The sequence below is a fragment of the Cercospora beticola genome, chromosome 1 (assembly GCF_033473495.1).
Source record: "Cercospora beticola chromosome 1, complete sequence".
Lineage (NCBI taxonomy): Eukaryota > Fungi > Ascomycota > Dothideomycetes > Mycosphaerellales > Mycosphaerellaceae > Cercospora > Cercospora beticola.
Genome location: NC_088935.1, coordinates 3,880,007 through 3,895,598, shown reverse-complemented (window position 1 = coordinate 3,895,598; position 15,592 = coordinate 3,880,007). Strand labels below are relative to the sequence as shown.

Below are 15,592 nucleotides of genomic sequence, written 5' to 3'. Positions count from 1 at the left end.
CAATGTATGCCAGCGAGCCCGCGAAAAAGTAGTAATAGTAATAACACATGCCGCCCAGCAGCCCCAGAAGAAGTGTATTAAACGAGATAGTGTTACAGTCGTGGTGATGAAGCACGGCGAATCAGTCGAAGGATGCTGGAATTTGCATCATCGACGTTGATGACTATCGCCGAGGGATGTAGTCGAATGCTCCATGTCATTTTGGAGAAGGTGGTGGATGCGAGAAGAACCAGTAGGATTTGGCCAGTCGTTGAGTGATCTCGATGGCGAAGCTGGACCCGTCGGTCGGAGTGGAGGTCAGATGGTGACAAAAGCCCTGGTTATGCATGCCAGGCGATTCGAGGTGGTTCATGAATCGTCAGGCGCGCGGTGCCTTATCTTTGCGGTCCCGCGTCGCTTCTTGTCGATCTCGCTCCATCGGGGTTGGTGACGAATTCCAGCCGAGCCATCATATGTTGCGTGTAATCAGCAACATTTATTTGGTAGGCGTGGGAGGCAGAGGCCGGCTTGGAGGTGGGTATGGTGGTGGTCCGAATGTCGAGGCAGGCATTGTGGTGGTTGGTAATTCGGTCTGGCTGAGCTTGAGTGTGGTGATGGTATAGTGGTGTGGTGGGCTTGTCGTCAATGTGATCAATGTTCGGTCGTGTAGTCGTAAAGGCCAACTCTGCAAGCGTAATCGTGATGGTCTGATCTGTGGTGGGAGCAGTGGTGGGAGCGGAGCGGCGAGGTTGCTTATATGTTTGCGGCCTGGCAACTTTTCTCCCTCCCACGCAAGTCCATGACGGATCATTTCCCATGGACCCATGATGCAAAACGGGAGTACCTGTCTGTGCTCGGCGCCCAACCCCGGGCGGTGAGCCTGTGCCTACCGCTGCCTGTTTAAGGAGGCTTCACTCGCACTTGGCGGCAGCTAGGTTCGAGCTAATAATGTGAAGCCTTGTTGCTGCAGAGCAAACGACGCATGACCCGCCGCCCTACGTTCGCATCCTTTGCAGCCCGAGGCTGAAGGTTTCAACGTAACCGGCCTCGTATCATCGTGAGCAAGGAAGCCGCCTGCGCAGCGATCGCCGGCAGCACAGTCGACGTCAATTTCTTTGGCACGTCGATGTCCCATGTCGCACGACGCACAACCACACTCCTCGTGCACCTGCCGCATTGCACCGGGCGTGCGCAGCACTCGTATGCGGTCGCGCCGACCGCGCAAGCCACGGCAATATGGGATCATTCTAGATGAGTTCCAGCAGGCGGGCTCGGATTGATCGCCTCATTGCCTTCCGCACATGCCGCGAGAAGGCAGCTCGCTCGAGCGCGCTAGCTGGGAAAGCTTCCACAGCTCTGCATCGTCGGCCCAGTCGCACACCTGGTGCAGGGATAAGGGCGAGCAGCTCGCGACACCTGCAACACCTGCCGTGCCGTTTCAGCACGCCGGCGAACGCGTTTGGCCTTTTTTCTGCACAGAAGCTGGCGGGCAAGTGGCAAATTTGTCTGCAACGCACTCCTGCGTGCGCGCCGAGACCGACACCGCTACTGACACCGGTGCTGCCTCCAGCGCGCACTCAATAATCTCGCTTGCCGGGGGTGCAGACGGGCGCGGATAGAACGACGGTAGAAGGTCCTCTAATGCGGCCATTTGCAAAAAACGTTGCCTTGCATCGCTCGTCCCGCCGCCATTCCTGCAACTCTCGCTGTACGAGTTATGCCTTCTCATCACGAGGCGTCATTGACCCATCGTCACGGCCGGCAATAGCGTGTGCGGTATCATGGAAGAGCTCCATGCCGCGGACTGCTTCTCGCGCTCTTACTGGACCGCACACATACCACATGTAGCGAATCTGCCGATTGACACGAGTGATCGTGGAAGCTGGGCGGAAGCTGGCGCAGCATGATCACGAATGCGTCAGCGGAGACGACGACGACGGCCTCGCTTCTCGCTGCCTTCGTCCGCTGGATGGATGGAACGCTTGGCCACGTGGGCGCCGTGAACTAGCAGCGAGCCCGCTCGGAGCTTCGTCTGCGCCCACCCGTGTTCTAAAAAAGTGATCACAGGAACGAAAGGTTGCAGTGTGCAGCAGCCTCCTCGTTCCTGCGCGCCCGCAATTGGAAATGCCACGAGCGCCCGCGTCTGCTGCCGGCGCATTCACTGCTGTCTTGGAAAATCGGCATTGTGGCAGCATCGGCGGATGTGGTGGGAGCGGAAAACCGAACACTCGTGATTCGTTGCTCGTGCTCTCCGCTCAGCGCTGTATGTACCTGCATGATCATCAACGCCTGCTCCTGATCAACGATCCACCGTCGCCTAGCCGTCTCTTCAACAACGTCATTCGCGTGTTTCAGGCTACATTGAGATCTGTTGTCGCGCATGCACCAGTCACCATGCCGTTCCTGCGAGACGTGGGAGGTGCTGCTATGGCCGACACGCTGGTGCAGTCGTCGGCGTCCACGGTGCTTGCGCGCGGCAGTCCCTGACGGCTGCAGCAACGACATTTGTGCAAACCTTGGGGGCGGTGAAACATGGCGTATTGCTCGAATTTCGTGTGGCTTGACATTGGAGGGGCACTTTTCTTTTCTCTCGGATGCGCTGCCGTGATGTTGTTGCTCTTTGTCCGAGCAGGCGGTACGCGACAAGGAACAAGGCTCGTAACTTCCTGTTCCTGTTGTCGACCGGGGTAGGCGCGTCTCCTCATCCCGGCAGGTGCACGGCGGCCGCGCTTCCGTTTCTCGTCAAGATGACAAAAGCCACTCGCGACCACAGCATCAGAAGACCTCACGTATCGAGTCTGACAGAGACGTCGTACGCCGTCTACTTCGCCATGTCTTTCCGATTCATGCGCCTTGGCGCTCCATTCACAGAAACTCTGATGAGGAGCTGTGCTGAGGACATCGGGACCGCAGGCTGCATACCACTTCGCCGGAATGTCACTGCACTCAATATTGCTGCAGCAGCAGGACAGACAATGCGCCATCTCATTCCGCGGACATTGCTCACAGGATCCATGAAAGCACAATCGCACATCGTGGCTTGTTGGAACGACCATTTCCGTCTGCTGGCGCCCGCTTCGACCGCTTTGAGGCTATGCATGCATGTCTAAGCCGTGTGATTACTCTGCTGCACCCATCACCAGGTTGGAAATAATACATGTAAGCGGCTAATGGTGGGAGAAATTTCCCCAGTTGGCTGCTTTCACGCAAGTCATGGTATGGATGTCTGTGGTCTCAGACCACCCAGGCGGTACTTCTGCTGCCTTCAACTCTATTCCATTTGATACTGGACCTTGCGAAGTCAATCATGCTGCCTTCAGACTGTTTGTGCAAAAACTCTAAAAATTTCAGCATGTTGCATCTTCCAATGAAGCACACTTTTCGCTTGCCGACGGAGTTTCGAAAATTCAGAACATGCGTTGTAACATGCTCTGCTGTGGACGATACTCGGCGGCTAGCTCTTCGCATCGCTAGACGACTTCCCCAAGCTACCCCGGCCTCAGTGTCTTATCCGGACGTGGCGGATCGACTTCACATCCCACGAACGTGATGGGAAATGCTGCGCGCGTGACGCTTCTGTTCCTGCAGCTGAACGACATACTGCTTGCAGGCCTATCTGCGAGGTACACCAACCCCACGGTCGAGCTCAAACGTGCTGCAGTCTGCAGCTGTCATACGATGCTTACGATCGCGATTCCCACTCGCTCCGAGCTCTCAACTCGCATTGTCGGGCGAGCTTCGGTAGCGAAGTGGTTGGTATCGGCGACAACGAGCATTGCCACTGACTGTCCAGCAGCTCACCAGCATATCGTAGAGCTCTCCATCCGCCACGATCCGCGATCCTGATGTCTTGTCATGCCTTGTCGTGCGCAGTCCTGCCCTTCGGAAGGCGCGCACGATCACAATCGGTGAGAAGACGCACCATGGGACTGATGCACGCCTGGGCAACTAGGTTTCTGTTCCTGCAGAAGCAACCACAAATCCGTGCCACGAAGGATCGCTGGGCTTGAGCCATGCAGGGACGCGATCAACGTCGCCCGCGATGGTGCCCGCACTGCTTAGGAGTACAGCATGTCATCGCGATAGGGCTTCTCAATGCATCTTGGCCAGCACTGTCTGGTACGCGTCCTGCTACGAATCCTGCTCCCATTGCGATGACATTGCAGCTTTTTAGGCACCGAAAGCACGTCCCAGCCCTATCGATCAGGTCAGTTAATATACACGATCAACATTGGCGCCACTAGATTGGTCGGCTTTACTTCTACATTCGTCTTCGCCCTCCTCAAAGTCAGCATCGAATCCCATGAACTTGGAAGATGATCCTCATAGGGGAAATATTGAGAGCAATGCAAGACAATATCCAGCACTATCGGCGCCCGGAGAGCTCTGACTCGTGCACCCAATATCTTCGGTAGCCTCATTCCGCAGCCTCGTCAAATCCTCAAGCCAGTCCAGCTGCAGGATGGCAATAGTCCGCAAATCCCGATAAGGCATGTGTTCATGCAATGCATGAGGTGAGGTCTCGCAATCGCTTCTTTGTTTCGGACTTGGCTTTGAAGCTACTGCGCAGCTGAGCTGTTCTCATGGTAGGCAAATCAGCTAGTCAGTCACAGCTCTATGCTAGCTGCGAATCCTCGAGCTAATGCAGTTCACGCCTTGAGAACGATCGATCCGCGCGCTTATGGTGCAGGAAGCAAGATCAACCGCGTGCGAGCATGGTAGATTATCAGCTGTGGCTGGAACCAAGTTGCAGATGCTCTATGGCGGGACAGGAATCAGAAACAGCACTGCGAACTCGAGCTCAGGAGTTCGACTTACGTCTGGTCCTCGCCATCTCTGCGTTCTGCAGCGTGTCTGGCTCGAGGAACAAGGCAAGCGTGAGATTCAGCTCGCGCGGTGAGGTCACAAATTGATGTGGTTGCTGAATTTCCATTCTGCTGTCCACAGCTAGACGCTCTTGTGCACATCGCTAAAACCCCAAAAGGCCACAGACGAAATCCCCCGCCTTCTTCCCAGCATCAACAAGCGCGTCCGTAGCCTTCTCCACTGCATTCTCGACCTTTGTCGCCACGTCCGTGGCGACCGACACAACTACAGAGGTCGCAACATGCTCCACGCTCGTGACCTTACCCGCCGCTTCAACCGCTTCCTTCGTCACCTGGTTCAGCACACTCGTAACCTGGGGCTCGAGTTTTGACTTCCACAACGGCACCAAAACACTTTCTCCCAACTCCTTGTAGGCAGAAGCTACCTCCGTCGCACCCGATACCAACTTCGCCGTGGCAAGATCGCCAAGATCACCAGTCCAGGGAATAAAAGTATTCACGCTCGCCGAAGCAATCGTCGGAACGAGCTTTGTAGCACCGGTGATGGGTATACACGTTGAAACGAGATCGTACTTTGTCGAAGCTAGAGTCTGTCTTCCTGTGGTCTTCAACTTCCAAAACCCGACGGATTCTTTCGCGATGATTTCTTGATTGAGGTCCAAGTCGAGATTGACGCCTGAGATTTCGTTATCCTGTGAGTCTGCACTCGTGTTATTGTGTTCTTGAGGGGTTATGTTCGACGACAGAGCGATCGCATTCGTGCCTTTTCCATTGCCGCACGCTGGCTGCCTGTCATCTACTGTGACATTAAGCGCCAACTCCGCAGCACTGAATTGAAACCCCACACTCGCTCCTTGTCCCAAGATCTTCCAGTCAAGACTCAACTCCAGCTTCGGCCCAATCTTTCCATGAATCTGCAAGTCGTCTGATATACCTGCTGGCAAAGCTTCGAACTTGGGGTCAAAGCCAGTGAGCTTCGGTTTCGTGGGATGAAATACATCCAACTTGAGCTCGACATTCTGAGGAAAAGATAATTTGTATCCCACTTGCACCGCCAGTTGCTCATCAATCGGAGAGTAAAAGTCCGAGGAGAGGAGAAATTTTATCGTGGGGCCCATGTCGAGGATGCCTTTGATATGGATTCCAGCATTGGGAACTACGTAGCCCCAAATTTCATTGTCTTGAATGGAGCCTTTGGCTATGGCTGTGTAGATCTCGAGAAGGAGGGTAACAGTTGCAGAGATAGAAGAGGCCGTAACGTGAAGGGATCCGCCCCACAGGCCGTGAATGTCGATGCCGAAGTCGATGTCGCCGGTTATTGCGCAGGTGGAGCAGGTAAGGCGGCCGATCGCATCAGGACTGGAGAGGACTTCCGCTGGACGGAGAGATGAGGGGAGATTGATCCCGTATCCAGAGAAGTCCTTGTTGAGTGAGATGTGGCCGCCACGTTTGTGGAGTGTGGAAATCGATGCGTCGTCACGCTGTATCTTGAGATGCCAATTCTTACCAAAGGCTTCTTCGAAGTTGATGGGCTCTGCAGTCAGGTGGACTTTATTAGTCATGTCGTCAAACTCGGCTTTTGTAGCTTTCCATGGTTGTCTCGGAGAGCCATCGGTGTTGTTTCGATCACAGTGCTCATTCTCTGTGATGAGAATAACAGCATGTTCCTTGCCGCCATTGATCCATTGCCACTCCTCCCTCACCTGTCGTTGAACCATGATCAGTGGATGCTGTGTTCTCCATAGCATCTGGATACTCACTCACCTGCTGAAATTGTATCTCCTTATCAAACGTCAACTCCACCTTCCCAGCCTTCTCGCACTTCGCGGTATTGATCACATCATCAAAATGCTCCATGTTCAGGACCTTCGTCATCTTCTCTTCACTTGCTACGTCCAATTTTGCAAACTGCTGTCCATGTCCACGTTGGAAATTACCTGGAGCATAATAGATGCTAACACCGTCCTGCAAAGCCACATTTCCCGAAGCTTTCGTCACGGCATTCCTTACCCTCAGCGTTCGCTTGTGGTGGTTGGGCGAAGCTACGCTGCTGTGATTTAGAAAGATTGATTCGCGAACAGGGTCAAAAACCCTGCGTTCATCGCGCACGAGTTGCTTGATTGAAGCGAGCCTTTCCACTGTAATGTTGAGATCCACGGGTGTCGGTGGTTCATAGGCCAATACGTTCTTGGGTGCCGGAGTTGGCTTAACGGTGACGGCGAATGCACCCAGGATGACTGTGAATGGTACATGGTAGCGCATGTTTTGAGAGGCAGCGTTGTGCTCTTCATGAATCCTGGAAACTCCTGTTCACAGGTGTGGCGGGCATATCGTTGATGCCCACTTTTGACACGCTGAAAATCCAGCTGAACTGGCATCAGATGAATATGCCAGCTGACTTGGCGTGATGCCCACGACAGGCGGTATCGGAAGGTGACGCTGCGAAATGATCCCTCGCTTGTAAAAGTACATGAATTCAGACCCTAAAGAAAGCCTTCGTCTTTGCATATCTCAAAGTACTTTTCCCATAAACCGCTGTGATTCATGACACGCCTATTCCGCATCCTTCTGCTGGACGAGCCCGTCAGCCGGGTACTCTGCGACCTTCCTCTCGAATCGCGCCTCGATAGCGTTGAGCACTTCCTGGTCGCGATCAGAGCTAATGAAGCTGATAGCAACACCCTTCGTTCCGAAACGACCAGCACGGCCCACGCGGTGGAGGTAAGTGTCAGCAGCTTGTGCAATGGATTCCTTGTACTCTGCTGAGCCCTTGTCGGCTCCACTGGTCTTCTGACGCTCAGCTTCCTTGTTGGAGGTCGAGTCTGGCATGTCATAGTTGATGGCCAAGTTGATCTTCTCAACATCGATACCACGGCCGAACACGTCAGTGCTGACACAGATACGATGGGCGAAGTTCTTGAATGCCGTGAAGCGCTTGATGCTAACCGGATATCAGTATTTTATGCTTCGATCAACCGATTGGGTCAACTTACCGCTCGTCTTGCGACATTTGCGAGTGCACAGTGACGGAAGGGAAGCTGCATTCGCGCAGGAGACGGTCAAGCTCGTTCGCACGGAGTGTGTTCTTGACGAAGATGATGACTTGGTTGTAGTCCAGGGTATCAAGCAGATCATTGAGACGTCGATTCTTCTCGTCCTCGGTAAGCTTGACATAGTATTGCTGAAGACCATGCAGAGTGAGCTTAGTCTCGTCATCGACGTAGATCTCAAGTGGGTTCTGCATGAACTTCTTGCAGACGGGTTTGGTCTGGTTGGACAGTGTTGCCGAAAACATCATGACCTGCTTTTGTGTTGGAGTGGCACGGAAGATCTCCTGGACATCACGGCGCATGTCTGCCAGCATGTTAGCTCAATCATAATATGGAAAGCGGTTGGCAATACCAATCTGATCCAGCATCTTATCGCACTCATCGAGCACGAATCTTGAGACACTTCCCAAACGCAACTTCTTCTCCCGAACTAGGGCGTTCAGTCGACCTGGAGTTGCGACGATGATGTGTGGATGCGTGGACTTGTTCGCGAGAAGCTTCTCGTTCTCCTTGATGTCGGTACCACCATAAAAGACCTCAGTCTTCACATCTGGCATGTACTTGCTGAAGCGCTGGTACTCGTTCTTGATCTGAAAGGCCAATTCACGCGTGTGACACATGACCAGGACGCTGACCTCGCCGTTGACTGGCTCAATCTGCTGCAGAGTCGACAAGACGAACACTGCGGTCTTTCCGAGACCAGATTTGGCCTGGCAGAGCACATCTGTCCCGAGAATGGCCTGAGGAATGCATACTTGTTGGACTGTGGAGTGATGTCAGAAGCGTTCGTCCAATCGTTTATACGCAAGAAAGCATTCTTGAAAGAGCAGAGCGTCCATCCATCGTCGTAGTCTCTTGCGCCGCAGTATCGAAACAGCGCGCGCAGGCTCATTGCCTCGCTCCATGGCCTCGAAGCACATGTACCTCCACTCCAGGCCATCGATGCTTGGAGGTTTCTCGCGGACGCGTCGCCACTGTGAAGCGGACTGCGTTCGACTGCGCGACGCCGCAAGTTCATGCCGTCGCTGTCCTCCAACTGCCCCTCATCCCACGACACAGCTATGCTCGGCCAACTTGACGACCTCTGCGACCCGCTGAGATGGTTGTGTAGTGTCTCTCGAGATTCTTCGTCTTACTTTGCGCTCACTTTTGATGGACTAGATGGATGGACGCCCCTTGCTCGATCTGGCGGGAATGGGTGGCAGACTCTAAGCAGATTGTATGGAGATGACTAACCCTCTGATGGATGCTCGAAACCGCAGTCTGTGATGGCCTTGAGAAGTTCCGGCTTCAAGAGGAAATCGCGGAAACTTTGCGAGTGGACACCCACGTAACTGCCCTTGCCTTTGTCGGCGCCAGCTCCAGATACTGTCAGGTCTCCCTTCTTGGCATCGCCGTTCGAGGCGGCAGTGGCGCCAGTCGCACCCGCAGCGCCATCGGTGGGCTGAAGCTCCTCATCGGAGTAGTCAATGAGATCCTCCTCGCCAGACATGGTGGTGGTTAGTCGTGTGTTAAAGGTGACTCGGTCGTGACAGCGTTATTCGGCGGTGGGTCGGGAGCGCGCTGTAGTGGAGACAAGCACGGCGGGGAGACGACGAAGTGAGTGCTGAGGTCGTGTAAGATGCGCCGCTGCGAAGTTGACGGCGCTGTTGATGGCGGGTGAGGTGGTTGTTGACGGTCGAAGTTCGAAGACTTGGAGCGCGCGCGCGCCGCAAGCGGCAAAGGCAACAAGGCAGACACGGCAAGGCCCGATGGCCTTGGCAGCAAGAGCCACCAGAGATGAGTCGGTCGCTTGAGACATCACCCACAACCTCGCGTTGCACAACGATGAGGTCTTATTAATGCGAACCATTTGCCCGGCAGCCACACTGCAACCACAAAGCTCTCAATTTTCGTCTTTCCTTCTCATTATGGCCAAGGAGAAGACCAAGGGCTCGAAGGGAGCGCACAACAAGCATCTGTCAGCTCGTGCCGCGTTCCTGCTGCGCGCATCAACGTATTTGGCCTCACAGCAAGCCGGGGAACAGAGCTCTGAACATCTTCCATCAACTACGAACACAACGTCGCTCGATGAACCAGCCACTACGACTGCCTGTACAACCAACTCTGCGTCCGCATCATCACAGCAAGTGTCTTTCGGAGGCTTGCCTTTCTTGCTCACGGCACAGCTTAAGCAGGTAGCGCTGCGTTCGCAGACGCGTCTCGATGCCGAGACAAAACGAGCGATTTGCAAGGTCTGCGGCGCGGTATTACTTGAGGGCCAAACGTGCACAGTCTTCGTCGAGAACACATCCCGTGGCGGAAGAAAGCAGCGCGCAGATGTCACAGTCATTGCATGCTGTGCCTGTGGGAGCAAGAAGCGCATCCCTACTGGTGTAAAACGACAGCAGAGAAAGAACCAACGCAACTGCATCCAACAGCGGGTGCCAGCCGAAGCCACTTCGCCGTCTCCGCAGCATGTTCCGAGGGTAGTGGGTCCAAAGCCACAAATGGGTATCAATGCTGCTGCTACTTGATCGACTTGCGGTCCTGCGAGTAACCATACAAGCCGCGAAAAGGCTTCGTCCTGCTCAGTAAGCCCATGGACCATTACATTGGCATGCGCCTTCCTCGGCGTGCCCGGTCGGCTCATCCATTCTTTCGCCAACATTGCGCCTCTACGGTTCTATCCTTGTCTTGGGGAACTGCGTTCGCCGTCTTGTTCACTGCGACTCCCTGCGAAATGACGATGATGAGCTGGAGGGACTGTGACCTGCGTTCAACTGTTGCCAGCATTCGACCGAATGATGCGGCGGCTGCTGTGGGGGTTGTTGGTGCTGGAATAAATCTGCGCCACCGATACCCGCTGTCATCGGCCATGCATGGTTCAATCTGGCCTCGATGCTACGAAGCGTGGCATTCATGATATCAATGTCACTATTCAAGCTCGCAAGAGTCTTATTGTAAGTCTCTGCGAGCTTGACCATCTTCTCCATCGTGTCATCCTTTCTGGGAACGAGGTCGTTAGCGTCGTGCATACGCTCGAGATCATAGAGCCACGCACTTTGTCGGAGGTACATCTCGGTACTTGCAGTCAGTATGTTGCTCTTCGCAAGACTGGCAGGGCTCGCCACCTGGTTACGAAGACAAAATCAGCGACAAGGACATTCTGGACTTGAGCTGCGGCTTTCGCTCACCATCACATTTCTGCTTGCGTTTCCGACATTCCTCGCACGCCTGTCTGGTCAGTGGACGACATGAACGCTCTTCTGGTCATCCACCTACCGTTCTGGTTCGTTTTATGCGTCTGGATGGCTTATCTTCGTCCCCCTCGATGGAAGTGGTTGATCTTTGCGAGCTCGCATGCCTTCTCACACTCGCAGATCCGTTGGGCAGATGGAACGTAGCCGCTGTGCTGCTCTGCGGCCCGTAACCGTGGCTAACGTAAACCATGTTCGACCCTGTACTCATGTCGCTGGCGGAACCGAAGCCGAAGCCAGACTGTCGTGCCATCGCGTCGTCGACGTATCCAGGTGCATAATTCTGTGCAATGCCGTAATCCCAATCCGATGGAGCAACGAAGTCTGGCTGTTGGAACGAGCCCATCTCAGTTAGGTAAGGCGAGGATGACGGCTATGAGTCGAAAAATGGCCAAACAAAGTTTGAAAGAGACGACTAGGCCGAAGACGAAAGGCAGTCGTACCAGGTCGCGCGGGAGTTGCTCAGCGAATCGCGGCGGCTCTCAAGCCTTAGTACACTCCAGCTTCGTTCTAAACCCGTGCTCCGGCTGAGTGACGACAAGGACCCTTTCTCCAGGAGCACAGCCATCAGTGACGATCCCTCTGTCCACATTGTCAGTCTGCCGACTGCATGATATGTGCAGATACCACCCACCGGCCAATAGCGCACCAATGTGAGCGGCTTCATTGGCCACCTACCAGGTATGCCCAATGCCACGGCCGCGTAGAGTGGGACCATGCTGCAACTTACTGAACTCTAATCTCATCTGCAACCTCCCCTAGCAGGCATATTCGGAGACTGTGAGCCAGACGAGCTCAGCCTTGGCAGGATCCTCGAGGATATCAATCCCGGAGCAAGATCTGTTGAGCCGCACTACACGCCGTTAGAGGATCGATCGGTCAAGTGTTCTTGTGTCAGTTTGCGCCTTTACGTTCTCGAACGACGCGATATTGAAATGTACAACGGCCAGCCCGGAGCAAACCCAGCATTACTCCATGCACGCCACTGCAGCTCCTTGGCTTCGTATTGGTGCATGAAGCGCTGGTCGCCACCGCGTCAACCACGTCAACCACGTCAACCACGCCACTTGCCGTGCAGTACACGAAACGCGACAGGGAATAGTAATTCCCAGAGACGGTGGTTTGGGGCTCAAGTGCCACAAAGCACGATGCGAGAGACGACTGGTCGCTTTCAGCGATGCGTACCACGCTTGGAGAGCGTGCCCGAGCTAGTAATAGGTGATGTGTATCAATCATCTTGGACGCGCTACTGTTCTCAGCTAGCTGCATAGCAGGGCCCGCGGACCAGCTTGCCCCCACATCAGCGATGGTAGACGCGTGAGAGTGGGGCTACGATGCCCACACATACCATATCCTACACTGGTGCTAATGAAGCGATCGCGATGTATCCCCTGCACTGCGTCGAATTCATGACTTAGCACCGCCTGCATGGAGCCTTCAAGAACATAACACTGCAGTCTGGATAGTGCACTGTAGGAAGAAAATCGCCTCAGGCGCACGTTAGACCTTCAAGGGGATTTCTCTCGTCACGAGCATGCCTTGGGCTCGTTCTCATCAGATGCAAGGTAGGTCCATGGTTGGGGGCGGTACCAACGCATACACTCTTGTGTAACAGGACCTAACGCTCCGCAACAAGTGCGGTGAGCTGTGCAAGCGATGATAAGCCTCGGTCTTACACATTCGACTGTTCAGCAGACGACTATACACTTGCTTGACCGCAAGATCAATGCCTGCCATGAGAACGGTCTCGAATCCAGCGAAAACGCTGCAATCCAGCTTAGCATCTGCTTGCATGAGGATGCCTGATCTCCACCTGCAGCTCACTACGGTCGGACCTGGCGCTAACAGTATTGTCCACTCTTTTTCGAATCCGTGCAAAAGCCCATGGTGGCTGGAACATCCATATCCAAGCGCAGAACCGCGTCGTGTTCAACGTGCAATGGACAACCGATGTGACCTGGTTGTTGCAAAGATTTTACCGAAAGATTGAGTATTACCACTCGGACCGCGGGTTTCCACTGGCCAATCCCATGAGCCTGGGATGGTCGCTTGCAGCGGAAGAGGTCGAGCACATTCATCAAAGGCCAGGGCAATCACCTTCGACAGTGCTGTGCACCGAGCTTGTGCGATGCTACTTGCGCTTCCCCTCATTCCTGAGTGCATCACATACGCAGGCACTGCACCTGCCAAACTATAAGCGCTATTGCTTGGAGAACACTTTGATAATGATAATCCCTCACCGCCGTCTGATTCTGCATAGTGCATGCGTAAAAATTCGATTCGCGCTGACCAGCACTACAACATATTCCAGATGCTCTTGCGGCTCTTCTGAGGTGAGTATCGGGATCCGTACAAGGGAAGTAACGCGGACATTTCCCAATCGTTTCAAAAGCATGCCGCGTAGCCGCAGCCGACCCTGGCTGTTGCGCTAGGAGGTAGCTGCGAGAAGCAGAAAGGTAAGCCGGCACTGAGCATAACGTCGCAACGAGGTATGCAGACACAGACGTGGTTTGGCTCCTTTCCCGGGAGTGCCGCGTTCCAGGAGTAGGATCCTCCTGATGATGTGCATACCGCCTCCACGTACGTGCGGATGGTAGGTCCGCTCTTGGGATCCACCTTCAAGCGAGTCCAGACCTGCTCTGCGCGGAACGCTTGTCGAGTGTGTTCGAATAGCAAAGAGCAGCAGTGCAGTGTCGTTCACATATCTCGGCCTTGTTCAACAGCACTGGACGCACGCAACCCGTCTCATGCAACTCTAGGCTATGGCATACACTATTTGGAAGTTGGTGTTTCTGCCGCAAGCACGCTTGTGATGGTTGGCCGTTCGCTGTTTGTCAAAGATCCATGTACGTCGACAGCCACAACACGTGATGTTCGCTCAGCTTCCTGAAGAGGCAGTGAGCTACGTCGTCCAGCCTCGACACCGCGTCGTGCTTGAACCCTGCAGCAGCATGGTCCCGCCAAACCCTCCAACAATCGGACAAACAGATGCATCGAAGCGATCCAGGAAACAACGCACTCTCAAACAAATGCATGCAAGCGATATGGCGGCCTCCGTTCCAGCTGTGTACATCCGTGGGGGCACAAGTAAAGCTTTGTTTTTCCATGAATACGACATACCACCAGCCGGAGCAGCTCGGGATCGCTTCCTGATGCGGGTTATGGGTTCTCCAGATCCCATGCAGATTGATGGCATGGGAGGGACATATCCTGTCACGTCGAAAATAGCCATCATCCGCCCATCTGAGCGTGAGGATGCCGATGTCGACTTCATCTTTGTGCAAGTGTCTGTACAAGATAGTTTCGTTGATTACAACGCGGGCTGTGGGAACATCTCTGCGGGAGTTGGTCCCTTTGCAATCAACGAAGGACTCGTTAAGGAGAGGCGAATCACGGATGTTGTCGAGAATTACACGACGCAGGAAGTAAGGATGTTCCAGCCACTCTCCACAAAGAAGGTCCTGGTAGCACATGTTCCGATCGATGTACGGACTGGCCGATTCGTAGAGAAGGGCGATTATGCCATCGCTGGCTGCCCAGGTACTGGCTCACCGATACTCATGGACTATCGTCATACTGTTGGTGGAGCTGTCAAGCGAGGACTCATGCCCAACGGTGAGCCGCTGTCGAAAATGCAATTAGATGATGGCAGGGTGATTGAGTACACTATCTGCGATGCTGCGCACATCATAGCCTTTGCACGAGCTAGCGACTTTGGCTTGCAAGGTGACGAGCACCCCAAGAAGATCAATGAAGACCGCACATTACTGGCTTTAGTACGAGAGTTTCGTGGCAAGGCAGCTCACAACGTAGGCATGTGTCGGAGTCCGGAAACAGTCGACCAAGACTCACCAATCCTACCAATGGTCGCTCTTTTGTCTGAATGCCCAGATGGCGATGGAGCACATATTCAATCGAGACTATTTCTTGATAATGCTTGCCACTCCGCAATGGCTGGCGCTGGAGCGACCTGTACGGCCGCTTGCAGTCGTGTTCCCGGCAGCTTGGTGGCGAAGATCATGAGAGAGGGCGCCGAGAACGACGGCATCTTCAATGTGAAGCATCCTGGTGGAGTGTTGCCGATCACCATTGCCACGCGTGAGGGCCTCGGAGACGGTGATCCAGCTTTCGAGACTCTGTCTTTCGGTCGTACTGCAAGGTACTTGTTTCGGGGTGAGGTCTTCGTACCAGATGATCTACAAAGGAATTGAAGGTGAAGCTACTTAGTGGATGCATGCTTCAGCTGGTAATCTTGAGGTGCTGGAGAGGACAGATGGCAGAACGTCCCATTTTCATGTGCTTGAATGCCGCACTTCTAGGCAGGGTCGTCCTCCAATGTGACCCCCAAGAATCCTCATCACTTGGGAGGCAAATGCTGCCTAAAGCGGTCCTGGTGATGGATGAGACCCGAAAGAGGCGGTGATCTCGGTGAGTGATGGCGCGCTATGGATGCAACACATAGCATACAATCTGGATCAAGTTTTCCGTACCAATGTGA

The 15,592-nt window shown here is 54.2% G+C and overlaps 6 protein-coding genes across 6 annotated transcripts; 3 read left to right on the top strand and 3 right to left on the bottom strand.

Moving 5' to 3' along the window:
- Nucleotides 1-2,103: 2,103 nt before the first annotated feature.
- Nucleotides 2,104-2,466, top strand: RHO25_001566 (uncharacterized protein; the record flags this gene model as incomplete). Its single annotated transcript, XM_065602123.1, has 1 exon — nt 2,104-2,466. The coding sequence occupies one exon, from the start codon at nt 2,104-2,106 to the stop codon at nt 2,464-2,466; it is 363 nt and encodes a 120-aa protein (XP_065458195.1).
- A 2,482-nt stretch (nt 2,467-4,948) lies between these two features.
- On the bottom strand, nt 4,949-7,067 carry RHO25_001565 (uncharacterized protein; the record flags this gene model as incomplete). Its single annotated transcript, XM_023594176.1, has 2 exons — nt 4,949-6,508; nt 6,570-7,067. 2 exons carry the CDS (start codon nt 7,065-7,067, stop codon nt 4,949-4,951), a joined length of 2,058 nt encoding a protein of 685 aa, XP_023458408.1.
- A 291-nt stretch (nt 7,068-7,358) lies between these two features.
- On the bottom strand, nt 7,359-9,347 carry SUB2 (Suppressor of the cold-sensitive snRNP biogenesis mutant brr1-1; the record flags this gene model as incomplete). Its single annotated transcript, XM_023594175.2, has 4 exons — nt 7,359-7,746; nt 7,799-8,159; nt 8,208-8,618; nt 9,092-9,347. The coding sequence occupies 4 exons, from the start codon at nt 9,345-9,347 to the stop codon at nt 7,359-7,361; spliced, it is 1,416 nt and encodes a 471-aa protein (XP_023458407.2).
- A 418-nt stretch (nt 9,348-9,765) lies between these two features.
- Nucleotides 9,766-10,371, top strand: RHO25_001563 (uncharacterized protein; the record flags this gene model as incomplete). The annotated part of the gene is made up of 1 exon (XM_065602122.1): nt 9,766-10,371. One exon carries the CDS (start codon nt 9,766-9,768, stop codon nt 10,369-10,371), a length of 606 nt encoding a protein of 201 aa, XP_065458194.1.
- A 186-nt stretch (nt 10,372-10,557) lies between these two features.
- On the bottom strand, nt 10,558-11,440 carry RHO25_001562 (uncharacterized protein; the record flags this gene model as incomplete). Its single annotated transcript, XM_023594172.2, has 4 exons — nt 10,558-10,843; nt 10,899-10,968; nt 11,032-11,071; nt 11,120-11,440. The coding sequence occupies 4 exons, from the start codon at nt 11,438-11,440 to the stop codon at nt 10,558-10,560; spliced, it is 717 nt and encodes a 238-aa protein (XP_023458404.2).
- A 2,605-nt stretch (nt 11,441-14,045) lies between these two features.
- Nucleotides 14,046-15,305, top strand: RHO25_001561 (uncharacterized protein; the record flags this gene model as incomplete). Its single annotated transcript, XM_023594171.2, has 1 exon — nt 14,046-15,305. One exon carries the CDS (start codon nt 14,046-14,048, stop codon nt 15,303-15,305), a length of 1,260 nt encoding a protein of 419 aa, XP_023458403.2.
- Nucleotides 15,306-15,592: the final 287 nt, after the last annotated feature.